We start from the raw sequence: 22,668 nt of genomic DNA on the forward strand, positions 1-22,668 counted from the left end.
AAGACTTCCACTTTCTATCTGCACAGTGGCTAGCAGTATAATAGGTTTGCAATCTCATTTCAGCCTCCAAGAATTATTCAAGCTATTAGTAATAACGCTTGACAGCATGTTGGTTTATGCAGCGGGACAGCAGAGATTCTCCTGGCAAAAGCCCGTAGAGGGAACCTGCCAGATGCCCAGCTGTTGGCTTCTTCCAAAATGCATGATCTCTAAAGACTCAGAGTAATGGCCAATCCTCCCACGGATTCTGTCTTTAATTTAGAAACCCAGATTTCCTTCTTCCCAAGGTGGAGGAAAAAAAAGAGGACTTTTAAAGTGCTTTGGGCTAAACTCCTCTTCCCTCTCACTCCAGTGGCAAGAAGAGTAATACTGCTCAATGCTGGAGAAGAAATCAGCTCAAGAGCCCTGCGTATGCATACAGAGAGCAAATGTCTGTTCGGTGTAGGATAGGCACGTAATGCAGCACATGCTGTTCTTTCCAAGGCAATTGAAGTCAATGGGAGTCTTTGCAATCAGGCTTTCCATTAACAGTTATTGGAATGAGCTCATCTAGTCTCCAATTTAGCTCTAAGGACATCTTGCCGAGGGTTGTCACATTGGCTGTTCCCCTACACCCTTCCATATTTGTTAATCCAAGTGCTGCAAATGCAAATGGGATTTTGCATGGCATCTGTCCGCGTGCTATAAAAGCCAAGCGAGAATGCCAGCATCCCTGACACTGTAAGACCCCAACCCTGGGGGGTTTCTGGGCCCCGGATAAAATTAATTAATAACAAGTGCATTGGCAGACTCTGTGCAGAGATGAGCCAGATGCAGAAACCCCACAGGCTAAGGCAGGGGGGACAAAAAATCCAAGGGGAGGTGCAGATTTCAGCCTTGCAAGGGCCAAACGTTCAGCCAAGTTTGGTCGCTTTGTCGGGAGGAGCTGGCATTTTAGGCTGTAGCTGACTGCCACTGCCCTGGCTGGAAAGGCAAAAAGGTCTCGCCTCAAGAAGAACAAGTTGTCTGTCCACTTCGTGGCATTCAAAAGCCATCTGGTCCCTTGAAACCAGGGGCAAAATGCAGACCATCATAGCAACAGCCACCCAAGATAAGAAAGTCTCTTTGATACCCAGCACTGTCCACGTAGCTAACTCTGTCATCAAAGCAGCCAACAAAACCAAACCGTATTTACATCCAAAAGGCCATAAAGAAAGCAATCCGCTAAGAGTAGTATTTTTTGCCGTTAGGATTAAGTTCTCTGAAGGCAATGGAAAGTCTCCAGCTGGCTCAGGATTACCCTTCGGTGGAAATTACTTTACACACAGCAAATGCAGCCTAAGATTAAGGCTGTCAGCACCTTAAGGCAATAACTGGGTTTTGTTTGTACAGTGGCAGAAAAATGGGGTCTGGTCTTGACTGAGGTTTAAGGATGTAATAAAATCAGTTAGTTAATACTGCCCACCATTTGGAAGGAAATCAAAACACATGGGAAAGTTTCACCAGACCAAAAACTTCCTGCCTGCTCCCACCCCTTAAAGGTGAAAGCAAAGGTTATTTTCTGCATTTTGTTCAAGCTAAGCGGGTCACGGCTGGAAGGACAAATACCCCAATCCTCATCAGCCCCAGGTGGGCAGGAACGCCGTGTCCCTTTTGGCCCCAAATGCTCCTGCCCTTGGCTGAAAGAGCAGAGCCAGCACATCCCAAGAAGCCTCTTAGCAGCTGAGAATGCACCCAGGAGGGGGAATGGGCTGCCTTGCACCTCCGGGCCGTCCCTGGAAATAACCTGCCCATCAATCATCCCCTCCCAAGCCAGGCCATACAAGGGAGGCAAGGTAGCAAGAGCGGTACAGAAAGGGGGGGGGACAAAAGTGGCCATCCATGGGAGACAGGACCTGGCAGGACAGCTATCAGGCGAGGACTAGGGGTACAATCCACCAAGCACCACATGGCCACACTTTCCCAGCAGGAGCCGCTGCAAACCCACTGCATCTATTTTTTTATATACATATATATATTAAATATATATATATTACTATAATATATCTATTAAATATATAAATATACACATATACTTTTCTATCTTAAAATTATATGCATATACTTTTTTTAATATATATTTCTTCCATCCCTCTGCCTCCTCCCTTTGTTTCTGAACTGCTCGGTAGTTTCCAGCAGAAAGTGTTTCTCTCAAAGGGGGATGGAGAGCAAAGTGCCCACCGCAGCGCTCTGCTGAAACAGGGTAGCAGGACCCAAGTGCTGCTGCAGGCTCCACCAGCACAAAGCAAAATCCTGATTCCCTGCCCCAAAATGCACCCTTTATCCTTGTCTTTGGGGTGATATGATCCGTCAGATCCCTTCATGGGGTTTGCTAGGAACAAGGCTGAGACAGAGGACTAAAAGACAACGACCATGTTTAGCTTATAGCCCCTGCCTTTCCCCTGGTCTTGCGCCCACGAGGGACGTCTACTTGCCCCGGCAATTGCTGATGGCCTCGCTGGAGCTCCCCCACACCAGTGGCACGGCTCCCACCCAAATCGCTGGCATCAAAGCCACCTGTGCTGGTGACACTTCTGCATTTGCAGGATACTGCCCTCCACCCCAGCAGCGAGGAGCTCTGCCCCATGGGGCAGCTGCAGGCTGGTGGGGGATATGCCCCCCACACAGGGGAGATTCACCTGCACTAAGTGGTCAGGCCAGCAAAGTGCAGGTGTTTGAAGCTGTGCATACAGGGAGCATCCCATTACCGCTCTGAATTTAACCCCCTCCTCCTGCCCCTCCGTGCACACAGGGGGATTCTCTCCCAATTTTCTTCTTTTCCGTGGGAGGGGGCAGTTTTCCATGACCACATTTGTGTTTCTTAGGTCTCCCTCTAGCTCCACACACTGCAGCCCTCCTCACCTGCCGGCAGCTCCCCAATGGTCCTGCCCTGCATCCCTCCTGCCTCAGCCGTCCCTTTCTCCGGGTGACAGAGGAGGGAAGGTCAGCACTTCCCTCCTGCTGCTGGATCGAGTTTTCCCAAATGCCTCAAGAGATGTCACTTCACTCCCAGCCCCAGGCCTTGGTTTTGGAAGGATCTTTTCTCCCACCACTGATACTTGAGAGTTCAGAGCACCTGAATCTCTGCAAGTGACACGAGCCTTACGCGATGCTCAACAAAAGCCAGGAAGGAAAAGTGCCTTTTCCTTAGGATCCTGTGCTGGATCCTGGATCCTGTGGACCCCAACCCTCCCCTGATGCTTTTCCATCTCTGGTTTTACCCCCTGTCAGCCTCCCTCGCCAGGGCTCCCGCTTACCTGGGAGGAGTGGAGAGAAGCACCAAGCTCCCTGCTGAAGGGGACGGGCAGGCTGGGATCTGCGAGCGTCCCAAGGTGATGCAGCTCTCAACTTATAGTGACATTTGATCGTCTGGAGGAGCCGATTGGCCCCAGACCCCCTGCACTGGGCAGGGAAGGGAGCAGGGATAAGGCAGGGGGGGATGGAGGGGGGTGCAAGGGAATGGGGAAAAAAAGGTCATACCATGTATAGGAGCAGCTGGAGGAATTGCACAGATGATGCTAAGATGGGAGGGACATGTTTGGAGGAAAAAAAAAACCTCCAGGGCTTATGTTTCTATATTTACAACCCCACCAGGCAGGCAGAGCTTAAAGAGGGGTATCTGAGGCAAAGGCACCTCGGAAACAAATTGCGGGGCCCCCGCAGCTCCGTGGTGCATGGTTGCTGCTTAAAACCTGGTCGTAGCACCCTGGCTGTTGCAATCTCAACACAGAGCAGCAGCTTCTGCTCTCCTGGCCGGGCAGGAGCTCTTCCCTGCTGCCCCTCTACATGTAAATGGCTTTGGTTGCGCTGTAGGGTTAGAGCCTGCGGAGGGCTTGGGGACCTTCTGCCGTCCAATGCTCTTTGAAATGAGCAGTCACGGGGTGCATGAGAAGTCAGACATACGTAGCACATGTATCACATGTGTGCTTGTGCGTGGGTGGTGTGTGGCACGCACCCACCTCTCACTAAGACTACCAGGGCTCTGCCATACACCAGAGCTTGAGGAGACCTGGAACAAAAAGCAAGAGAGCAGGAACACAGCAAGAGAGCTTGTCTGACCTCAAGCCACACTCAGAGCCCTTCTTAGCACAATACAAAAGCATTATTTAAGTAAGGACATCTTAGAGAGGGCAAGCCCCAGGTGGCTGGACCCCATCTAGGATCCTCCAGCTGCCCGAAAGGGTTTTGCCGCCCGAGCACCCTCTGCAGTTGCACGGCTATGCCAGCAGAGGATTGCAGTGCCTCGGACAACCCTCTGGCTCACGGTTTCCATTTCACTAAACCTCGCAGGCTTCAGCTCCCCATCCTCTCTCTCCCGCCCCTCTCCCCTTGGCAGGGCTCCCCGGCAGTGCAGGGCATGCCCTCCAGTGTGCCTGGCAGCTCCAGCACCCCCTTTCTCCCAGCCTGTAGGAGCAGAGAAAACCTTTAGGAGCTGCAGAGTAGGCGATATTTTTGGCTTGGGTCACAGATCAATTCCTGCCCACTCTTTCCCTGCTACTTGCAGGAAAGGGTCCCCAGCTGAAGATGTAGAGACAAGCTTTTAAAGCCGTGGAGCAGGAGCACAACGCTGCAGCCTCCCATTTACCAGGTAACATGCACGAGCCAAAATCCCTTCTCCAGCTTGTATTCTCCAGCTGTCTGACAGCTTATCCCCTCGCCTCCCTCCCGCAACCCAGCTTGAGCCAATGCTTTTGTAACTTGTTAGGTGGGAGGGGGACAGTGCATCCATCCTCAGTGCCCTGGCTTCAGCCAGGAGGAGTTTGCTGGGTGGGGGAGCCAGGGTGGGCACCCCGTGCTGCCGAGGAGAGTGGCACCTGCATGGGGACGCGCAGCTGGACCAGGTATTGTGGCCTCCACTCCCCCAGCCCAGCTCCGCTGAAAGCACTAACGCAGCAAACCAGCCTTCATGCTGCATTTTCAGCACCATCAAGCATTTTTGTTGTCTTCCACTGGCTCATTTTCCTCAGGCGCTGCACCAGCTGAGCACATCTCCAAGAAATACTGTATTTATTTGTCCAAACTGGCAGCAGAGCAGGGATGTGTGGGAGGGGAGTCACCCAGCTGTTTCTCCCTTTATGTTTGCTGTGGACCCAGTTTGACAATGGTATTCACCAGCCTCCTTCACCTGCCTGCCCGTTATAGACTGTCCCCACTGCTGATGGGACATCGCGACTCAGGTCTCCCACACCGAGGATTGGATCAATCAGTTAGAAAGGAAATGTGTGTGTGCAAGTGCGTGTGAAGCCTGGGCTTACACAAGGGCGGTTCTCAGCGGATGCAAGGCTGAACGCCCCCGTGGTCCTGTCTGACCCGTTTGCTGCCAGTCGGTTGGCAGGAGCAATATGAGCATCTTGCGGGATTGCACAGCCTCTGCCAGAGCCATGCTGCTTGTGTACCAGCAGCAGGGAAGCGCTCCACATCACTCAAATTCCCCTCTAAGCATCTTGAAAAATGTGACTTCGATGAGGCTACGGGAGGGACAGGTAACCAGATGTTTGCTGCAGCTCTATTTTCAAATAGGTGAGATGCAAACATTGCTCCCTGCAGCATCCCCTTAGTTCCTGTACACACGCATCTGTGCTCAGCTCAGTTCCTGATCTGGACACGTTGGGCAACTGCTCCAGACAATGTCTGTCTTTACATTATGCATCATGTCCATGCTCTGTCTTCCCCGTCACCACTTCCTGTGAGCATGGCCCATCTGCTTAGTACTGTCCCAAAGGATGTCTGTGCATCCTACGGGCTGCCTCTGTCAGAGCGCCTGTGTCCATGTCGCGCATCTTGTCTCCAGTCCCAGTGTGATCTGGTTCCCTCTTCCCACAGGACCGAGGGGATCTGCTCTATCCCTCTGGAAGAGGGCTTATCTGATGCACACATCCTCCGTTTGCTCTGCTATCATCTGGTTCACGACCAAGGCTCATTCCCCATAGCCCATTTTATGTTTGCCCTTTCTTCCCTTTGTGGGTCTCTCTATCCGCTTCGGCATGTAACTATAATCCTGTCAAATACTTGTTTCATGCCTTCGCCGCATACCCTGTGCTTTTCATACGTACCCTACATCTAGTCCTTATTTCACCTCTTGATGCCATCACACACCAGTTTCATTCACAGCCTGCGACATTTTCATCATTAGGCTTGCCTCTCTTTACTGTATTGTCCTGCTCTAGGATATATATTTTGTGCTGTCTTGACATCATCTCTTCTCCCTGCATCAGCAGCAAAGTGTACTTGGACTTGCCTTTGAGCTGCTGCAGCGCAGCCATGTCAGCCTAGAGAGCTAGCAAACCACCAACAACTACCTCGTGCTCTCTACTGATCGCATGGACCAGATGAGAGAGAGATGATCCCGGCTGTGGCTGCATTTCTTCCGAAAGCTATCAGATTTTGTTAGGCGAGGGTGCAGCGAGCACCTGTCTTTGGAAAAGCTTCTCTCACCAGCTGCCAGGTTAGAAGACAGCCCCAAGGCCAAAAAGAGCATGTATGCAGGTCACAGACGTGAACCAGGGTCTTAAACTGCATAAAGTCCCTCCACCTGCTGACCAGAGCCTGGCATGCTTTTGAAGTGACAGCATCTTCACCTGAAAGAGGATACGGCAAACCAGTGTTCCTCCTTGAATAGGAAGTAGAGGCTGGGGCAGAGATCTAGAGAAGTTTCCACTAGGTAACCTACCCCAGTATTGCATTTCTTTTTGGTAGGTAGGAGCACCCAGACTGGTTATTTGAGATGGGCCACAGGAATATACGGCATAGCAGGGCAACTTGCAGGGGAGCTGTAATCAGCCCTTCTCATCTTTTCTGGCTGTTGGCTGACCTATTGCAGCAGCCAGTGCACTTGGCAGGAGATGACTTTAAATACAGTGTTCACACGTTAGCCCCAATAATTTTACAAATTGCGTAAAGATGGGCACTTTGGCCAAATACTTGTGTCTCTGGTTTTTTATACCCTTACCCCCTGTGCTCATTGCACACCAGTCAGTGGGCAGCATTTCCATGGATCACTGCCTCCTACGGCTGGATGGTGCCCAGACAGCGAGCTGAAAAAGCACTGTAAAAATGTATCTAAAAACCTCTACAGCCCTGGAAGTCTGAAATCCTACCTGCGGCTTCACGTTCATTAAAGACTATAGAGTTTGTAAATAAAATCAGCTACATCCTTCCCATAAAACAGGTGTTCTTTCACAACCCAGGAAAGATCTAACTCCTGAAAAGAAACGATACCTATCCCTTATTCACCAACTACTGCCCAACACTGAGCAAAGTGATCTAAAACCGAAGCGGATCCTGCTTTGGCACACAAGTTGGGCCAGAGGACCTCCTGAGGTCCTTCCTCACCCAAATTTGCCCATGACTCTGCACTTACACCTTCGTGCTAGAGCTACAGAGGAACTTCCACTGACACCTTCTTTCATCCGAAAATGGTTAAGTTATCCAAAGTGAAATTGTTTGCCAGGAAAATGTGTTTTACTTGAGTTGTTCCATCATTCACAGTCTGAATGGTTTTTTTTTCCCCCCTCTCTGAAGTCATATTTGAATGCTTTCAAAACAACATCTTTTGACTTTTTTGCATGATACAGCTATTCTGGTTTTGGTGTGTTTGTCCACTTATACAGACATCAGCACTGAAACACTTGAAGTTATCCATGGAAACGTATTGATTAAGCTGACTGGGGAAGGGTGGGGATGTGTTTTTCTGTTTTGTGACACTTTCAATTATAAACCTTTTACCATGATTTAGGGCAGGTGGGAAATGGGAATCACAAAAGCCATTTGGGAAGGAAAACTAAATTCTTATCCAGTTTCCCCCCTCCTTTCTTCTCTTTATCCCACTCTAGAGAAAGGGTTTCTGCGATGGGGTTTAAACAGCAGTTCAAGGTTACAGTAGATGCCCTACATTCACCAAAACACTCTTTCCAATTTAATTGAAGCAGTTGCCAATAAAAAGGCTGATCAGATAGTGACTAAGGAAGTACGCTCAGAGAAAGGACAGAATATATATATAATTAATTATTTTCTGTTCCTGGTTAAAATCCAATGACCCGTTTTACACAGCCGGTCAAGCAGAGATCAGAATAGCCTTAAACTTTAAAATCAGCTCCTCTATTTAAGTATCAGCGTACTGCTGCCATTTTACTGGTGATGACGGGATCCTGAAGAATCTGAAACACAACTCAAATGGGCCGAGCAAAGACTGGGCTTCCTCCCTGGCTCCTCTAATATCCCCGCTTGGCATTTGGGCTCAGGATCTCGGTCCTTAGCCTGTCTCCCCCTCTCCCAGCTAGAAGAGACCTGGTGCAGTGCTTGCCATGCACAGCAATGCACGTCTTGCAGCAGCCGCTCAGATACAGGGGAGAGCAAGTATTTGCCAGGTTGTGGGTTCACCTACCTGAGTCCTGGAGGGTGGCTGGGGAACCTCAGGGTGCCGACACCTTCTCCTGATGGGGCTCCATGACATCTCAGAGGTTCAGGGGCATGAAAAGGAGAATAAAGGGCAACAAACAAGCCTTCACTTATTACCTAATTACCAAATTATCTAACTACCTTATTATCTATGTACACCTCCATCCACCTTCCTGATACTGCTCTTCTCCTTGCACCTGGAGGGAAGGAGTCAATCAACACCCCTGTGGAGGACTCTAGTGTGTCATCTCTTCTGTGAAATTCAGTCAGTAGGAGAATCTGCCCCTGTCTTATCTCCTCTTAGCCTGTAAGAGCAGAAACTCTACATGTTTGCGTAAGAAACAGGGAGGGATCTGAACACCTCCTACTTCAGCATCGGATGCAAACATAAGCCAGCCTTGTGCATCATTCATACAGTGCATGCTGCAAATACACTCATTAGGCTGGTGTGGTTTCAGTGGTGACAGTTGTAGAGCAGGGTACAACATGTCCTTGGGCATTTTTAAATTCTGTTGAAATTTTCTTATTCATAATGGCTTTTTTTTCTAAGTTTCCAGTTGGGTTGGCTCTGGTTGCTATTGTCTGTTTTTTTCCCAGCAACATATTCAGTGTTAGAGACACACAAAGTCACTAGCATGCCTAAAAGACAATGGAAGTTTTGAGTTGTTAAAGTCATCAGTCAAAGAGGAATTAATTGCATTAGGGTATTTGCATGAAGGATTGAGCACCTATCCTCCAATCCTTCCACAGGTCAGCGCTGCTCTAAGGAGCAGTGTGTCCTGCAGAGCCAAGTGTGATCTCATCAGTCATCAGGGAGACAGAAAGGGAGAAAGCAAATGGAGAGCTCGCCTCCGACACCAACCCAAAGATGCATCTGCATCCCTTCCATGAGAACTGGCCACAACTCTAATGGATGTGGGAAATGCTTTGCTATCTTGATCCATGACAGAGTGACTCAAAGTCAGATTAGAGATACATTACCGCACAGGGTCAATGAGCAACAAGGCTTAGCAGGGTGGTATTGGAGAAGAAGCAAGACTTTGCCTTCAGAGTTGGTTTTCTGGCATAGCTCACCAGCATTCCAAAAGCCAGATGGAACAGACCAAGCTTAACTCGGGTGTAAAGCTGCTTTGGAGACCTCCAGAGAAACTGCTCTTGCATACCCCCATCTCCCTGTAAGCACATTTAACCTACCAGCTGTCTTGGCACCCACACTAAAAGGCTCCTGAAAGGCTGTGAAAAAGCAAAGTCCAAACTGGGATGACAGCTGGAAAAGGGGATGAAATGCCCAGGGGCCAAGAGGTGGTAAATAACTGCATGGCGTTAGGGCAGCTCACACATTCGGCCAGGGCAAAGGCAGGTATTGGTGCCATCCTTACCAACTCTCTTTAGCAGTCTCAAAAGTCCCCTATCTTTGAGTCAAACTTCACGCAAACCCCTAACCAAAATTCAACAAACCAATCAACTCCAAACCCCCTCTGCTCCCAGCGCAGCATTTTCTGCCCTTGCACACTCTGCATACAGCACATCCCTCACCAGGAACAAGCAGAGACAGAGCCAGAATTTGCACTCTTCTTCTCTGGGGACGGTAACAATCAAAGCACAGCTCCAAATTTGCATTTTGCAACCCTGACTTTTGCAAAACAGTAAATCTGACTGGCAAACTTGAAAAGCCTCCAACTGGTTTCATTGCCTGGAACTACTCTGCTAGAATATCTGTTCTGGCAACATCACCATCATCTGCCCTTCACCTCTCCAGCACTTTAGATGCTAAACTTTGCAGGGCCAAAGCTGGGAGCATGCAATAGTGTTACTCGATAGCCCTTCTTCATGCTAATTTTAGTTGATGGAAATTTTCATGCTTTCAAAAAGGAGTCACTTTATTTATTTTTTGAGAAACCTCTTGTACTTATTAGCTACTGTAAATACTCTTTTCCATCTGATGTTTTGAACTTACCTACAGGGCTCTCAAAATTGCAAGAAAACAGAACCCAAAATGATCTCAAAGGAACGATGACCTGTTAATTTTGTAAACCAAACCGAGTAACATGATGTATCCAACATGCAAGTGATTGCAGATGGAAACAAATCACACATCAGTAAGTACTGAATTTCATCTTTCTTCAGTTAATATTGATTCCTGATTTTTGTGGTAGACTGTTGCTCCATCACTCAGCTGTTTGCTTTAGGAGATGTGCTTGCTCCATCTGCTTTAGACATCTAAGACGTAATCCCTGTGGGATTCGGGAGATCCTCCTTGGACACCCTAGATCTAGGCTAGATGTCTCTCTGAAGATAAGGGATCAGGCTGGACAACTCGAGACATAGCCAGGGGCTCATCCTTGGGCTATTTACACCTAAATGGATGAGACAGTGAGGACAAAGTCTGAGCAGCAGGATGGGAGCCAGGACCAGTGCCTGGAGCTGTTGTTTTGGGCTGTCCCCAGAGGAGGTGAGCAAGGCAGGAGACCAGCCGAGCTGCTCACAGCAGCCACCCACAGCCTCTCTACAACCTTGGGGAAGGACTACCTAGCCAACCAAACACCTTGCTGCTTTCATGCTTTGAAATGCTTGCTCATATAAATTCCAATGATATTTTCCCCTTGCTTTGCTTCCACCTCCCCCCCTGTTCTTCCCATCACCCTGAAAAGCCCCAAGCCCATGATGCTTTTTTCTATTTATTTGAAGAATGAAGAGTGCATGTCTTTAGCATTGCTAAACCACTATTACTTAGAGTTATTGTGAAGAGATTAAGCACCTTTCTGAAATTTATGATCTAAATCAAATTATTCCACTGCAACCAAAACCCTCAGGGGACCCAATGCAAAATCACAGGGAAATCATTTGTGGTCTGTCTCGTTATCATTATCAGGATCCTTATAACAGGTCCGTTATTTCTGAAGCAAATGCTAGCTCCAGTTGCACTTCTGGTCACTGTCAGATCCATTCTTTACCTGCTTTAAAATATATATATCACACAGCATTAGCAAAAGTGTGTTGAGCTGGCAAGAATAACCAATAGACCAACCTCAGAGCCTTGTTCAGTAGCATATCAGCTGCCGCCTCATTATTTATAGCCACCCCAAGCTCAAAGAGCTTGTTTATTTTCCTTCCCTAAGGTGGTGGTGGCAGCAGGGGAAGCTCTGACATTCAGGCCCAGGTGTCTCGGAGTCTGACCTTTCCTTCAAAGAGCAGAAATTGCAGACACATTTTAAGGAAGAAAGTAATTTGGAAACTTTAGACCCTCGTGTTCACCACCTCACTGGAGGCCCAGTGCAGAGCTGCAAGCAAGGGTTGCGCAGATCTGTTAATTAGCCAGCTCATGTACATAAGGATGGTCATAAAAATGAGCCTATAATTATTTTATGCCTGGAAAGAGAACCAAATGAAGTCTAACCCCCAGTCTTGAGGCAGAACAAGTGCTATATAAAGACACAACATTCAAAACAGACTTGAGTTTTCCATCAGCTAAGTTTTCCCCAAGTTTAAATAATGCTGTTTTATGGCTTGCAGGAAATAGGCATTGCAATGGCCATGGGCCATGTTTTTAAATCCCATCTCGCATATACTCATGTAGAATCATCTGTTAAAGCTTGTTGGAAAAAAAGCAGCCCTGAAGCCTGCTACGGACAGACAAGCAGCCCATTTCAGTATTACCGTAGCTCCCAAAGATTCATTTAAGAGTGGATGCTATATAAAAGGACATTCCCCTTCTGCATAATCTAAACATACAGGACAGGGAAAGAAGAAATTGGAAGAAGCAACACCTTGAGGTGTGCCTCAAGGTCAAAGCACTGAGAGCCCACATGGCGGTTCAAGCCCCTCTCTTTAAGCACCATTGACCTGCTGAGGGGATGGTAATTTGGGATAGCATGGCCAAACAGGGAACACAGGCAGCCAAGAGATACAGGGACCAGGAAAGCATTGCTTTTCTCTACCAGTCCTGCAGCAAGACACTCTCAATGCCTCAGTTTGTCCTTGTTACACTCAAAGTGCAACAGTCCCAGGAGAAGATAAAGCTAAGGTCTTATAATGAGTCTCAGAGATGCCAATGCTGCAAAAAAATATGAGTTTGATGTTGTGAAAAATGAATGTAAGAAAGCCAGGGAGCAGCCAGCTACTGAATAAGACCAGACCAGTAACTGGTATAGAGGGGCACAGCCTGCTGTCCTTTACTCAGACAAGCAGGAGGAGTCCCCAGGAGCACTCTTCACATCCCTAGGAGAACGGAGGTCCCAGCGACATGCAGAGATGCCCAGGAGAACTGGAAGCAGGCTGGCTTTGCAAAGGTTGCAGCATAACTTCACCATGCACAGTGGTTTCTCCACAGCAAATTCACCTGCAGGAGCTTTTCATTTTAGCAAGAGATGAGCTGAAGCGCTTCACAGATGCCACGTTTTCTTCTGAAGTGAGCAATGAAATCAGCCACAACACCCTGTGCTTGCTGCTGAGGGGAGAAATGAGCCTTCATTCCCTCTTGGCATTGCCCAAGATACACACCCAGAGCACCTGGGCTGCAGCATCCCTGTTTTGGGGGGTCTTTCACCATTCTGGTAACCCCACAGCCACTCCCCCCGCCACATGCACACCATGTTACTTTGGGATGAGAAACAGCACATTGTAAAGTTAATTTAATTGTGGAAAAAATCCCCTGGCAGATATAGGTACCTTACAAAGAGCTACACACATCTGCTCCAAGCCAGGTCTTTCCTTGGTTCCTCACCACCACTAGAGTGCTCTGGTGTCCCTGGAGAGTTTCCACATAACCTGCTCACTTCTGTGCTGCAGCCAGAACCTGAATCATGGCAGTTGTTTCTGTTGAAACCACATCTAGGTCCACATGGGCTTGAAGTGGGGAAAATATGCCCTGCAAATTAACCCTCCTTAGAGGAGGAATCTCACAGAAGCAGCCTTTGGGGCCTTTTCTGCATTCTCCAAGCTCACAGGGCACAGTAATAGTAACAGGAGAAGTTTCTGGCCATCCTTTCCACCAGCCAACTGCAGAACAGAGTTGAAATAAATTAGTGCAGGCAGTTTGCATGCATGCAAGGGCACAGTAGCACTGCTTTCACCTCTTGCCAGGACATCTCTATACACCCCATTGCTACTGCTCTGGCCTCACTTAAAAATCCCAGCACAGCAGAGGAAGGACTGAAGGGAGGAAGATGGGGCCAGGTCATGTCTGTGCTCCCCAGTGCCCTCTGAGGAACACAGACTCCTTGAATTCTTACCTCCAGGAGCAGCTGAAGCAGAGGATGGAGAGGACAAGGGTACCAACAAGCAAGAAGTGAAATCTGAGAACTTTCCTGTTCCTAACAATTTAGGAAAGCATAGGTAAGGACAGCACAAACTATTTGCTGTCTCTACACCATGGAAATGTTATTACTTGGAAGATCACCTCCATAAAAAGGTTTTCCATTAGATGGTTCCAGATAGGGTAGTCAGCTCATTAGAGTGCTGGGTTCCTGTACAGACAGCTACATTGACCTCATCTCAGCTGTATAAGCAGGCTACAGAGGATTATTTTTTTTTTATAGCTGACATCGCCAGTGATTTTGGTTGAAGCCTGTGACACTGCTCAGGTCTATTAGTTGGGGAGCTAAGCTCTCTGCTTCTCCTAGCTGATCACTCCATAGGAAGTCTTCTGCATGCTGCTCCATCTCTCACCCAAACACTGCTCATTCTCATTTTACAGTTAATTACCCCCAATAACAATGAAGAATGCAGCAAGATGACAAGGATCTCCTAAATGGGGCACACAGACAGCCCCTTTCCTGCATACATCAAGCTCTTCTTGTCACTCAGCCTGATGTTTCTTCTCCTCCACTTTCCGCTCAAGCGGAGAGCTGCAAGGTCTTGGAAAACAGCTTTGCTGCAGGAACTCCTACACCAACAAAATCCTCAGAGTTGCCATTGTTACAACATCTTCCTCAAATTTTATTAAATGCTTACAAAAAAATCCAGGGGACACAGTAAATTTAAGCAGAAAGCAAACTGATGCAGGAAGAGAGAGAAGCTGCCCTCCCTCCCGGAGAACAGAAACAAGTTGAAAAATTATGTTGACAGGGGAAGAGGGCAGGAATAAGACTTTAAAGAAGGGATGGGGGACATGCTAACACCATGAAGTATAAAGACATGGGAGAGCTCAGAAACAGCCCTGGGAGCTGATTTACATATCTCGGGTCCAAGGCCAGAGTGCCCCTCTTTAGGGACTCGGTTTCCCCATGTTCACAGCAAGCCCTGACCTCCCCAAACAACTCATTAGGACGCCTTTTCACCAAGGCAGCTTCCAGCATAAGAGAAGCAGCTGTTTCCCAGATATCCTGCCCACCTCCAGGCGCATAGCAGGCAGGTTATCAACACACCCACCACCTCTGACATTCAGAAGTGTTCCAGTCACTGGCACTGGAGCCCACAGGTTAGAGAACAAGCAAATCCCTTTCCCAAAGAAGGGAGATAATGCCAGTGATCAGCACTCCTCACCTGGGAAAGGAGACCTCCAACCCATGTTAGACAGGGAGAGGAAAGCAGCAATTTGAAACAAAGCTGCTATTGTCCCCGTCAAGACAGAAAAGTGGCAGGAACATTTTGGCATGGGTACGTAACTGTGATTAAAGGATGATCTGGGACTAAAGAAAAAAACAGGACTAAGTTGAATGTGATTTGGTGTACAGAGTAGATGGAAGTCCCTCAAAGCAGATGTTGTAGAGGGACAGACGCTGCACTGTAAACAGGGGAAGACTTTACCCACAGCTGGCACCAACAGGGTGAGAAGTGGTCTCACTTCATCGTCTCCTCACGCTCAGGATCTGCCCATTGCCCTCCTTTCAAACACTGATTCTTTTACAAGGTTTCTATTGAGCTCCCTCTCTCCCACCACCCAGCCATCAAGAGCCACAAAAGCAGAAATTCTTCATCATGTAGCAAAAGCCCTGCCAGCTCAGCAGGGCAGCAGATCCCTCTCTTCCAACACTTGAGAAAGAAGAGAGGGAGCAGAGCCACAGCCTCCCATCTCCATAGCAGAGCCAGATAAAAAGTAAAAAAAAGAAGCCAAAGAGTCACGCAGAAGGTTAAAACAGGGACGGGTTTTGCCAGCTGATCTAATTCCTTTCATCCAGCTGGAGGCAGCATGGGGTATTGCTCACACCCCAAGAGGAGTCAGGCTGTACTGAAGCAGACTGACATCAGGCAGGAGAAGAGAAACATCCTTCAATTATCTTCTGTGGAGCAGAGGAAATAGTGGCATTGAGGGTTGCATCGAGCCAGGACCAAGCTCAGCTGCAAGACAAGAAAACAACAAGTTTATGCATACCATTTGGCCTGCCACAAGCGATACCCTGGGCTGTACAGGGGTAACATCTTGTCTAGCAATTATAGGTGGTTTTCTCCCACCCATTTCTACAAAGCACTGTGAATCAGCCCATAAAGCTTCAGTGCTGTGGGACAGCCAACCGTGCTACGTGCCCATGGCAGAGCAGATGCCGAGGGCTGCACGTCTGGCAGAGGTCACGACTGCCCAGGCAGAGGGAAGAATGTGCTCCTGCCCAGCCATCTCTTCCCAAGGAGCAGATTAGGAAGTTTCCTTCAAGCCCAAGAAAGCCACTGAAGCGGAGAGTGTGTTCCTACAGCCCTGGCAGCCGCAGCTCTCCACTTGGGACCATCTGCAGTAGTATCAGGTTCCTGCAGCTCTTGATCTGCTCCGTGCATGACAGCTGGTGCAGCCAAGGGACTCCAGTGTGCAAATGACTTTTCCATTGCATGATAAATGACTCCTCCATGCTGACATTGTCCCCACCATTCCCAGTTTGGGGTTGACTGCAGATGGAGCAGAGTCCAGGAGAACAAGTTGGGGTCCAAGGGTGGGTGACCTCCCTCCACCCACAGGTACTCAACCAGCAGCAGGGAAACTTAACCCTTTGAAAGCCTCTTGGCTCAGCTTCTAGCTCAATTTCCTCCCAGCTTATCACAAACCCACCCAAGTTTCTCAGGCGGTATTTTCCCCTATTGTCCCTGGGTTTTCAGCTCTGGCCTTTCCGCTGGCAATAAAGCAAGTCCATCTGTCCCTTTGCTTTTGCTTCATTACATGGCAAGGGGGAAGATGGTCACAAATCTTGCTTGTTGCAGAATTACTCCTGAGCACACAAAGCTCTGAAGGAGACTCATCAAACAAAGCCAAGCATGACAGGGAAGGCAAATAAAGATCTGATTTCCTTTTGCTGTCTTCTTAGTACCTCTCTGCCTCACTAGTCAAAGACACAAACTCTGGCAGAGTCACATGCCATGGAAGTTACCACCCACAAGGTCTCCAAGACCCACAGCACAGCAGGTTTCAAGTCAGAGGGATGCTGAGATAGTAGCAAGAGTGATTTTTAAGAGCACAGACTACTGTAAGAGACCACAAATCTTGAGGTTATAGGGCACAAAGCAGCCTCTAACTTTGGGAACAGAGGGAAAGTTTCCCTGGTGCATGCAGATTATATCTCAACTTCCCACCCCAAGAACCCCCATGCCCTCCCCAGTAGCATCTGGCAGTTTGCAGCAAATCCCAGGCAAGATCCTGCTCTGACCCATGTGGGAAGCTGCATTTTTCTGGGGTGCAGCAGTCCGTAGGACAAGGAAAACACTCAAAGAGCTGATCAGTAGTTGGGAAGTTCACTGCCCTGCCTCTTTAGTATTCCCAACACAACAAACCTGAGGCAGGTCAACCTTATAATTCTGGCTTACCAGTGCTGCTAGACCACAGCTCATCTTGTAGTACAGGCTGTCCACGGGACCACATTAAACAGGGGCAGATGAAATCATGCCACAATCAATCCTAACATCAAGTGCATGTACTAGTTCACCTTGCAGCAGATAAAAATCACCCTAGCAATTACCAATTCCTATACAAACAGAACCAGAGTAGTGTTGCAAGAGCAAGTATGCATTTCTCCAACTGAGGCATTTTGGCTTCCTGACCCAGAATAATCTAGAATATTCACAGGGCTGGGGAAGAGAGCAGGTATATGATGCAGGAATGGGCTCTCAGCCTTTTTTTGAGCTGGTGCAGACTTGTTTCTAAGAGTAGCTCTTGGAATAGAGCAAGTCTTAATCCCAGCTTTGTGCCTAAGGCATGAAGCTGATAAGCCACTGGGAATGCCCAACAGTTGTCACCCCCAGCTGGCACAAATCCCCTCCGAGCCCCTCGCGAAAACAGTGGGAGGTTTCTCATGCCTGCAGCCGAAATAAATGCATCAGTTGATAGCAGCGTACTACTTGCTAGACACTGCCCAGATCCTGCCCCCACCACAGCCTCTGCTCTGGAGGACAGCTCATCCACCATGGCGAGGGCTGGACCTTGAAGGCTTTGTGCCCCACATGCCACCTCTTCAGTGCTTTCATTTGCTGCTGCTTTTTTTTTTTTTTTTTTTTTTTTTTGAAGAGTCATCCTTCTTGCCCCCATCCACAACCAGTTTTGTCAGATACACCACCTGCTTGCTCGGTACAGGTCAGCTTCCCAGCCCAGTGCTGACAGCAGCAATGCAAGCCCAAAGACAACACCAGGCACTCAAGCTCAAATAGCTGTTCTGCACTTTTGAGAGTTTTATTCGGGATAATTTTCCCCACACAGTAGGTATCACACTACACACCCACAGTAACCAGAATGGGTTGGGAGCCACCAGAAACTGAGCAGAGCACATGCAATAGCCCCTCTGAGCAACCCTGACATCACCCCACCTCCTCTTCCTCATTTCAGGATGCTCCGTTGCATCCAGCACCAGGGATTAAGGGGCTCAGTGATTTATGCCTCATTTCATAGCAAAACTCAGCCACTCTGTGCCAAGTGAGAGCCAGGGCAGAGTCAGATTTCTTTTTAGGGGCTTCCAAAGAGTCATGGCAGGTCAGAGGCTGGGTGCTTGGTGTTTCCCAGCCTTGCTCAGGAAGAGAAATAGGAGAACTGAGACTAGTTTTATCTTTCTATCCCCAACACAGACTCTTAGCTTGACTACAGGAAATCTGACTGGTGCTCATCAGAAAGAAGAGGAGATGGTGGTGAGTTAGCAACAGAGAGTGGGAAAAGCAGTTGCGCATCCACCCAGGAGCAGCATAGTGTTGGCCAAAGGGGGTCCAGCTGCAATTGCCACTGGGGATAAGACCCAACTCCAACCACAACCCATTTCTGTTTCACTGAAGAATGGGCGATACAGGGAGGACAGTGGCAATGCTCCCCAAGGGAAAGAGAAAACTAGGTTTTATCTTAAATTGAGTGCAGAAAGACAAGATTGCCGCTGTGCTTGATGCAGTGAAGAAGGAAATTAACTCTATCCCTGCCGAAACCAGGACACAGGGATATCTTTCTGCCAGCTGAAATCAATCAAGGCCAGTGTTGACTTTGACTCAAATGACACATGTAGTTTATGGCTGTTCTGTTGTACATAACATTGTATCAGAGTATTAATAACTGGAATTTGGAAAGCCATGAAATATTCCTGATTTGTGCCTCTGGAGAATGTTTCAAAGCTTCAAAATTTCAGACCTGCTCTGTTTCTCTTGACATTGCCTTCCAAATCCTGTTAGGACTTGCCAAGACATGAACATCTGGGGTCCCAAAGAGCTCTCACTGGATTTTGCGCTAACACCAGGAGCAGGAGGGGTCCAGGTTTGGCAATACAGCTTCCTCCCAGTACATCTCTTGCCCTGCCACACCACCCTCGAGACTGGCTGAGGCTACGTTGGGAGACTAAGGAAACCAAGACTGATGCTCTTCTCACATGATACTGACTCCATACTCATAGCTTTTGGAGAGAGGAAGAAGAGGCCTTACGTATGAATACTTCAGAGTCTAGCCCAGGGCTAAGCCCATGCCAACTCTAAGCTTTGTGTTTTCTTCCAGGAGATGACAATGCTGATAACAGTATCATCCTCCATCCAGCCTGCTCCCATCCGCCACCATCTTTCTCCCCCTCCCACCCTACCAAAGCCTGGGAAGGACAACCTGCGGCTCCAGCGGCTGCTGAAGAAGGCAGCCAAGAAAAACGCCATCCTAGTTTCAGAGCAAGCCAAGTCCTTTCGGTCCAGCCTCTCACCCGTGAACGAGGCCAGCCCCGACCTAGAGCACAATGAAAGCACTCCCACAGCAGAGACCCCCGAAACCACAGCACCCCCCTCTGCCAGCCTTCTGACCTGCCTCTCTGTCAAGCCCATCACCCATTGTGTCCCCTCCCCTTTCCGAAAGAGCAAGCCTTTCACGCTGAAGGTCACTGAGCAGAGGCGCATTGCTGAACACCTCAGGCTCACGACCTCCCCGGCCATGCTCATGCTACACAAGCCAAGTGCTCCTGAGACTCCACAGCAGCCTGAAGGCACGGACACCCACCTTCTCTGTCCAGGTGACCCATCCGTATTTGTTTTCCCCCAGCCTCCTCCTTCCAGTATGCCCAGTAAAGAAAGGGCACCAGAGGTTACCTATGTCACCAAGGTGCACACCTATTTCCACAGTGTCAAGCCACCCACATCAAATCAGACCCAAGCAACCGTCAGCCACGAAGACAAAAGGCCTTCTTCTCCAGCAGCTGAAACAAGCTGCTCTGAACCATCTTCAGGGCAGATACCCACCCCGCTCAATGACAGCAAGGCCACGGCTCCCACACTGGAACCTCCCCTCCTTTCTGCTACAGAGGCAGAGCCTCCTAAGGAGTCCAAGCCTGCTCCTACTGAAGAGTCCATCAAGGCCCCTTCACCCAAGCCCAGCACCTCCAATGCCCACACCAATAAGCCAACGACCCATGGAAGTGACACAGAAATACCTGGATCAGAGAAAGCTCCTGAATTACCCAAGCAAGATGGAGACATCCTGAAACCATCAACACCCAGCACTCCTTGGAGGCAAGCACACCCAGAGACAGCAACCCCAGCACAAGCTGACAGTACAGGGGCCACCTCCACAGACACCAAGGCAGAACATGTCATTCAACCTCATTTGACCCCCAGCTTACCAAACACCAGCCCTCCCCTCAAAGCTGAGCCAGCACTACCATCAGTAGAAGAAGCAAGACCTCCTGGAGCCAATGCTGGTGGCTGGCATCGCCTCAGAAAGCACTTGATGGTGCAGCCAGAAGCACCCAACTTCCCAGAGCCTGAGCCAGAAAAGCTGGGACAGGAAGGAGGGAGCAAGGAGAAGGACAGCTCTCAAGTAATCATCAGTCAGGACTGCAGGCTGTTTAAATCAAGGGCCACAAGAATGTGGGATGCTATTTTATACCAGATGACAGTTAACAAAGAGAAGCAGCAGCAAGCAGAAGAGAAGAAGCTGCAGAAGGAAGAAAGCTTCTTTCTTCCCCGCCGCTTACCCATTCTTCTACATAAGCCACGCTTCGACGCCCGGAAACTGAAGGAGCTGGCTGCCAAACCCATGACAAAGATCAGCACCGTGTTCGAGGTGGGCCAGTTTAGACCCAAAGTGGCTGAGGAGCACACCAACAGCTTTAACAGAACGGCATCAGGATGGTCAGTCAACTGAAGCCAGGCTGCTCCACCAGGCCTGCATCTCTGGAGGTTCCTACAGGGCACCAAGCAAGAGAGCACCTATGTCTAGGTTTACTGCCCCGACAGAGCCAAGTGTAAGGAAAAAAATAAAATTAAATAAAACCCCTGCAAGCCAGCAGCCTCATGCTGTGGGTTTAAGGGTTACTCTCCATATGTAGATAAGCTTAAATGCATAACATACCACATCCACAGGTCCTGAGCCAGGAAAGCAAACATGCTCCTGTTTTAAAAAAGCCAATAACCACTGTATGCAGTAATACAGGGAAGAGAGGGGAGGCACACAGTGAAGAGGACAAATTGCCTGTAGAAAAAGCCCAATTTAGAGGAGGATGATGGAATCTGAATTTATTTTATTGTGTTTATTTAAGACCAAGAGAAATCCTAGAAATAAAAGCAGTTGTAGATGAGACAACATGAAGGAATCTGGGTTGCTCCACATCTCCTCTAGGGATTCTTAGAAACTGAACTCAAAGGAGTGTATACATCTCTTTAGCTTCTCCACTGAAAGTGCTGTGGAGGGCACCTCACACCCATTTGCTGAGAATAAGTTAGAAACTCATCCTTTCACCCAAGGCACAGACAAGGGACAGCATAAGATATCCATCCTGCTCTCACATAGCAGTTCCCCTGCCTAAAACACTGGACATCATCATTTGATGTCCTCCTGGGTCAGTCTACTAAATCATAGTGCACAGAAGACTAACTTTGTTGCAGTAAAATACAACAGAACTTGATTACAGTGCTTTAATACAGCTGGGGGTTAGTGTTTTCATGATAACCAGCAAGAGCCTGCTTCAGCATGTGGGTATCCAACTCTGTATTTAACAAGGTGCTGTCTTCTGGGGGTTTCTGCTAACCACATGTAGTCTTGTTTTCAGAGGCAACATCATAATAGTTGCATACCTATTGGTGACTGATGTCCTGAAAAAAGGGTATTTAAAACAAAATCCACAACTCTGTCCATCCACAGGGACAACTGTGCTTTCCAGCATTACAGTCACCCTGTGCATCTCCATCACCACCAATCTTACAAGCATGAAAGCTGGAGATCAGCTATTTCTGTTTCTCAAGGGACTTTGTCATATGCTTTGTCATATGCTGGCATATTCCTACACAGCTAATATAGGATTGCTATGTTTAGTCCAAATAAGAAACTCGATACACAGCTTTTTACATTCTCTTCATGTGCAGAGGATATGGAGCTGACCAAAATTTCCCCAGGCCAAACTGTGAACAGACTTAGAAATAAAATCAAGAGCCCCTTTTGCCTTTTTGAAGTATTCCAATTTTGCAACGATGCTATCAGAAGAGCTCAGTTATAATCAAACCATCGCTGAAGTTTTCACTTTACTGGTCTTATCCTCTGTTTTGTAACCCCTTCCCTATTCCAAGAAAAAAAAAAAATGAGAAGGAAGAATAACCCAAGTATCTAAAATCTGGATTTCTCTGACCCCCCCAGTATTCCAGGAAAAAGCTGAAAAGAGGTAGGTTGGAAATGCACCAGTAATCACGAGTGGATCCCAGGTAAGCCTTTGCAGGATAATTCAACATGCTGCAAGAGAAGGCTATAGAGAAAGATCCATGCAGCAACATAAAATCAAAAAGAGTGCAGCTTAAAACATGTAGAATGCCTAATGCAGATAAAGATGACCTTACCACACAGCAATAAAATGGCACCTTACTGTAGCATAGATAATTGGATGGCTCTGCACAAGAGTCTGCATTAGT

General features: G+C 48.3%; 3 protein-coding genes across 18 annotated transcripts in view; 1 reads left to right on the forward strand and 2 right to left on the reverse strand.

Annotated features, from left to right (window-relative positions):
* Positions 1-3,384, reverse strand: part of TNNT3 (troponin T3, fast skeletal type) — a 31,782-nt gene extending 28,398 nt beyond the window's left edge. For 11 of the 13 annotated variants that reach the window (XM_076344196.1, XM_076344192.1, XM_076344194.1 and 8 more), the window contains exon 1: positions 3,276-3,383. The gene's annotated coding sequence lies outside the window, so the exon portion shown is untranslated. Of the gene's footprint in view, positions 1-3,275 lie in introns of all 13 variants that reach the window. The other 2 variants (XM_076344183.1, XM_076344182.1) reach the window with 1 other exon arrangement.
* A 1,024-nt stretch (positions 3,385-4,408) lies between these two features.
* PRR33 (proline rich 33) lies at positions 4,409-21,055 on the forward strand. The gene is made up of 3 exons (XM_076344198.1): positions 4,409-4,606; positions 10,379-10,514; positions 19,289-21,055. Exons 2-3 carry the CDS (start codon positions 10,494-10,496, stop codon positions 20,912-20,914), a joined length of 1,647 nt encoding a protein of 548 aa, XP_076200313.1. The 5' UTR covers positions 4,409-4,606; positions 10,379-10,493; the 3' UTR covers positions 20,915-21,055.
* The window catches only part of LSP1 (lymphocyte specific protein 1), a 51,250-nt gene continuing 42,910 nt past the window's right edge, over positions 14,329-22,668 (reverse strand). For all 4 annotated transcript variants that reach the window (XM_076344201.1, XM_076344199.1, XM_076344200.1 and 1 more), the window contains one exon: positions 14,329-15,693. The gene's annotated coding sequence lies outside the window, so the exon portion shown is untranslated. The remainder of the gene's footprint in view (positions 15,694-22,668) is intronic.

The sequence above is a fragment of the Aptenodytes patagonicus genome, chromosome 7 (assembly GCF_965638725.1).
Source record: "Aptenodytes patagonicus chromosome 7, bAptPat1.pri.cur, whole genome shotgun sequence".
Lineage (NCBI taxonomy): Eukaryota > Metazoa > Chordata > Aves > Sphenisciformes > Spheniscidae > Aptenodytes > Aptenodytes patagonicus.